The following is a 1,837-nucleotide window of genomic DNA, read 5'->3' on the forward strand; positions in this document are numbered from 1 at the left end:
GCCAAACAAATCAGGCAGCTAAAGAAGTAAAACAGCCTCTAAGAATTTAATAGGTGCAGAGCTGACATCTTGAGCACCTCTAACATTTCAAGTCTACATGCATTTTTCAGGAAGAAACACCTCCAATACTCGTAGACGATGCCCTTTCTCCTGTTCTCTCTGAAGCCTAGTCGTTGCCCCAAATGCTATAAATCTTGGCCATTGTAGCGACCATAGTAGCACTGCCAGCTCCGCTACCATCCTTTGTCGATTCTGGCGACGTCACCCTCCCACTCCAACAACTAAGTCATCCTTGTTAGTGAATAGTGTATAAGGAGAATTTGATCAAGAACCACTTGGGGCAACATGTGTCAACGATTCATACATGTTGATATTAAGATCTGTGCATAGTCATGGATCAGAGTAGAGGGAGAGGTGGTGGTTGAGGGAATCTCAGTGGTGTAAAGGGCGACATGGTGGTTTTATTCTAGTTCAGACAACCAGATGAGTAATAGCCATATGTCCTATATACCTATCTTGATTGAGTGTATTACAAGGGCCCAGAATCGACATATATAGTGTTTCATCGATTGGCCCAGAATCCCTCATATTCGAGACAACAAGAGTTATTATTCCACAATTGAGATTTCGGGTGGTGGCAAAGTTATTAGGCCTAGGACCGAGGCCGCCTGCCAACCTGGCTGCCATGGTCTGTGAACCGATGTCGTATCCACGAAGTTGGAAGAATAAAAGTAAGAGTAGGTGTGTCCTATAGTATCCAACTTCCCTCCACACATAATCGCATACTCCAATATCCTGTCCTCATGCGTGGTCACATCCCCCAAATCTGAATGGACGCCCCCTCCTGGAGTCTGAGCACTTGTCAGTTAGCGGATCTCGACAACTTAATCAACAATGTCTTCCTCTAAACTTGTGAGACAGAATTCCTGCTTGCGACAAACGAGATAGCCCCCAACCCCATCAACGACTGCATCTTAGCTTTTTTTTTTACTTCTTCAAGTGCAGATCGGGTCTCCCACAATAAGAAGTTTGCTGGTGTGTTTATTAAGGCGATACCAACATCTATATTCAACTAACTCTGATTTAATTTACGTGTCCACTCCATCCACCAGGCGTATAAACTGTGGCAAGGGGCCAAGCAACATTGCGTTGCATTTATTTCATCTCAATACAGTCATTAGTTGTAGATGAGAGCTACTGCCATATCTACCCCTTATGTTTGTTGTATGCAGTCGGACACTAATATACACATGATCAATGCAATTATGGACACGCCAAGGTTTGTCGATGCATATTAATTGAAAGAAGTCTTTTGTGTAGTGGAATTAACTCACCTCAGATGTGATATCTTCGTGCTGCAGATAAACAGGTTTCAGTATCACCTCATGCACCATATTCCCCAACTCTTTTGCTTCCTCAAAAAATTGATCAGATTCACACTGGTTTTGGAATAAAACGATGTACTTATGTTCCAATAAACTGCTCTGAATAACGAGATCGAAGTCTTTCTTTTCCTTTAGCTTCATCTCCTCTTTTGTTGTCACAATCAAAGTGTAAGTGGATCTTCGAGGCACAATGCCGTACAACGGCAGCTTTGTGAAGCACCATGGGGACTTGCCGCCCCTGTCTACAAGTCTAAAGGCCACATTTTCATTGGTGTTGTTTGTTAGGTACAGTGAGCACGAGATGGGCTCATTGGGATGATAGGGGAAGCGAAGTTCCAGCGGGTGGACGTCAAGTACAGGTAGCTTGTTGATGGAGCCTGCGATCTGCACTGTGCAAAGAACTTTTTACAACTAAAGCTACGCAAGTCAACGAGGTGTATAAACCTGTCTCC

General features: G+C 43.8%; 1 protein-coding gene across 1 annotated transcript; it reads right to left on the reverse strand.

The window, feature by feature from the left end:
• Positions 1 to 146: 146 nt before the first annotated feature.
• LOC123177607 (vesicle-associated protein 3-1) lies at positions 147 to 1,771 on the reverse strand (the record flags this gene model as incomplete). The annotated part of the gene is given in 1 exon segment (XM_044591260.1): positions 147 to 1,771. A coding segment is annotated over 1 exon segment (446 nt), but the record flags the coding sequence as incomplete, so codon positions are not given.
• Positions 1,772 to 1,837: the final 66 nt, after the last annotated feature.

This window comes from Triticum aestivum, unplaced genomic scaffold (assembly GCF_018294505.1).
Source record: "Triticum aestivum cultivar Chinese Spring unplaced genomic scaffold, IWGSC CS RefSeq v2.1 scaffold201070, whole genome shotgun sequence".
In the NCBI taxonomy this organism is placed as follows: domain Eukaryota; kingdom Viridiplantae; phylum Streptophyta; class Magnoliopsida; order Poales; family Poaceae; genus Triticum; species Triticum aestivum.